At 31.8% G+C, this 2,792-nt stretch overlaps 1 protein-coding gene across 1 annotated transcript; it reads right to left on the bottom strand.

Annotated features, from left to right (window-relative positions):
* Positions 1-385: 385 nt before the first annotated feature.
* Positions 386-2,166, bottom strand: LOC102580279 (purine permease 3-like). The gene is made up of 2 exons (XM_006366353.2): positions 1,410-2,166; positions 386-826 (listed from the first exon to the last, which is right to left on the bottom strand). Exons 1-2 carry the CDS (start codon positions 2,121-2,123, stop codon positions 473-475), a joined length of 1,068 nt encoding a protein of 355 aa, XP_006366415.1. The 5' UTR covers positions 2,124-2,166; the 3' UTR covers positions 386-472.
* Between the last annotated feature and the right edge of the window lie 626 nt (positions 2,167-2,792).

Here is a 2,792-nt window from a genome sequence, read left to right as displayed (position 1 = left end):
AAATAAATATTATTTAATAATAATTTACAGAATAATAAATTATCTCTTAATTTTTCAGAATGGACAATTAAAAATGGACATAGAGAGTTTAAAGTTGAACAAGTAAACACACTCGTCCTAATAATAATGTAAAGCGCCACATAGAATGTTGATTAGGACGCATATTTCCACGTAGGACATCAATTAAGACGCACATGTCTATTTGTTCAACTCTATACTAGTTTAAATGTCTACTTATGCACTTAAAATTGAAAGAAATACATGTTAGATGAAATAAAATAAAAAACACATTTATGTATTAATATATATGCCAAATATAACTTTAATTAAATACTACCAAGTAATCAGAAAACAAGGTAGCATCACGACAACATTAAGCTAGTCATTACATAAAATGACACTTTTCATCATTATATAACGACGAATTTAACTATACGATACAATAGGATAGGTAACAACCATAAATAGTAAGTCAAACATGTTCTATTTGTGTTGTTGTTGTCATCTCATTTTCTTGAATTTTCTTCTTCTCAACTTTCTTTGCTTGTTTAAATTCTCCATAAAAATAAGAAACAAAACCCCAAAGAGAAAGAAAAAGTGAAAGTCCCTTTTCAGCTGAGAATTTTTCATCAAAGAAAATTACTCCTAATACTTCAGTAATTGGCAGTAAAACTGCAATCATAACTCCAGACATTAAAGAAGAAGAGAGGTAAATAACTCCAACAGCACCAACAAAGAAACATTGCCAAATTATGGCACTCCATATTACAACTATGTAATATCTACCTTCTCCAAGGTTAAAATGTTTTGCTTCCCTTGATATTGCCTACAAAAATAATAAGTGGCATGTTATATGAATTAAATGAAGAGAGTATAGAGATTGCAATTAAGGTGTGGCAGATATATCCATGTGAGTTGAAAATAGAGGAAATTAAATGCTATACCGAGACAACGCACGTAGACCTTATCACTATCTTATGAAGGTAAAGAAATAGACTAATTTCAAAAAGCCCTTGATTCAAGTAGAGCAATCAGAGTAAGTATGAAAAGGAAAAATGACGGAGTAGAAAATATGGCAACTACTACATAAGCATTAACAATAACAAAATATTGCAATAATCGAAATATCATAAAATTGATGGTGGTAGGAAGCAAACCAAGACCCTACAAACACCATTAAGCATAAACCCTTTGAGAAGCAAGAAAACACTCTACTACCTATTTATCTTTTACCCTAATCTGCGATCTCCACATATCTACCCTAGTTCAAACCCTACACATTTGTTTATAAGAAATCGACTGAATATGTACATATAAAAACACAACTTCCTTCAACTATACAAATATGAACTCTAGAGTTTAGACCATATAAATTTTAAATTCTGAATCGATCTCGTTAAAAAATATACCTGAAAATCTTTGTTAGCAATCATTCCAATGGTACAAAAAGCAGTAGCAGCAAAAGCCATGACCATTTGAATCTCCAACACCAATGTTGCTGTAATAGCTTGTTTTGCCTTCAAATATATCAACTCAATACAAGGCAAAATAAGTCCATACAAAGCTGCAGCCAAAAGTGTCATAATAAAACCAATAACATACTCTTTACTTGTAACACCCTCCGGTCGATCACCGTTCGATCGCATACCCAATAAAACCGCGCCAAGTGTCAATAAAACCACCGCGTTAATCGAATATGATGTAAATTTTATCTTTGCTATGAAGTAAGACCCTATCGCCGTGAAGGCAAGTTGAGCTGCGATGAGAAGGGAAGACGTTGACACGGGGAGTTTCGACCCGCCCCATGAATAAAGGTAAGCATCAACACCCGTGAAAACGCCAATAATGAACGATGCAATGAAAATACGAGGTGTAATATAATAAAACTTGGTATCAGAGCCCTTGGTTTTTCGTCGATAGAAATATAGGATGACTAATGGTATAATTGTGAGTGGCCATCCACCGGTTTGTAACCAACTATTAAACCATAATCTTAAACCACCTTCAACAAAATATAAACGCATCATTAAAGGGCCACCACAAACACCAACGGATAGTAATAAACAATTTATAATCAAGAGGAATCTCCTCATATTGATACTTAAATTTGCTTCTTCTTCCATTTTATTTTATTTTTGGTTGCTTTAGTTGTAGTGAGGACTCTACTTTTATAATTGAGAAGAATGTGAATCTATTGATATAATTGGTTTGATAAATAGTGGAGTGGTCACTTTCAGACTGTACATTATTTGAAAGTGTATGGGTGATCAATTTCTATCTACAACCTTAATCATGTTGTTATATAGCTAAGTATGTAGATATATGTTTTAATTATATAAAGTAAATTGGAATATTGGCTATGTACATGTACCTAGCTAGACTTTTGAGAATTTGAGTAACGGAGGAAGAAAACAAGAGATATTGTCGTGTCTTATGTTGTGTTTAAGTGATACTAAACCTCAAAACAAAAATAATTAAATGTGCTAAAATTTTAATGAGAACAAATGCATGCAACCAAGGGCTAAGATCTGAACCTCTCACGTCAATACCCTTTATTAAGTATAAATAAATAAGGCCTAAAAATTATAGAGATTTAAAGTGTCATCTAATTGAGTATTTTATTTTTTTGAACTCTGATCCTAAATGCAGGAATTTGCGTAGGAATTAACGAATGTCCAAATAGTTGGATTGAGTTGAACTCAATGGGTCAAAATGAAATGTTAAATAAGCTCATGTGAGAAGCCCTAATAAAAAATATAATTAAATAAATAAATAAAATACTCTCTTTAATT

Source organism: Solanum tuberosum, unplaced genomic scaffold (genome assembly GCF_000226075.1).
Source record: "Solanum tuberosum cultivar DM 1-3 516 R44 unplaced genomic scaffold, SolTub_3.0 scf00561, whole genome shotgun sequence".
NCBI lineage: Eukaryota > Viridiplantae > Streptophyta > Magnoliopsida > Solanales > Solanaceae > Solanum > Solanum tuberosum.
This window is presented reverse-complemented; position numbering and strand designations above follow the sequence as displayed.

Coding starts and splice junctions, on each gene's coding strand:
- LOC102580279 (XM_006366353.2), bottom strand. CDS start 2,123: ATGGAAGAAGAAGCAAATTTAAGTATCAATATGAGGAGATTCCTCTTG. Junction 827..1,409: donor TTGCTAACAAAGATTTTCAG/GTATATTTTTTA, acceptor TTATTTTTGTAG/GCAATATCAAGGGAAGCAAA.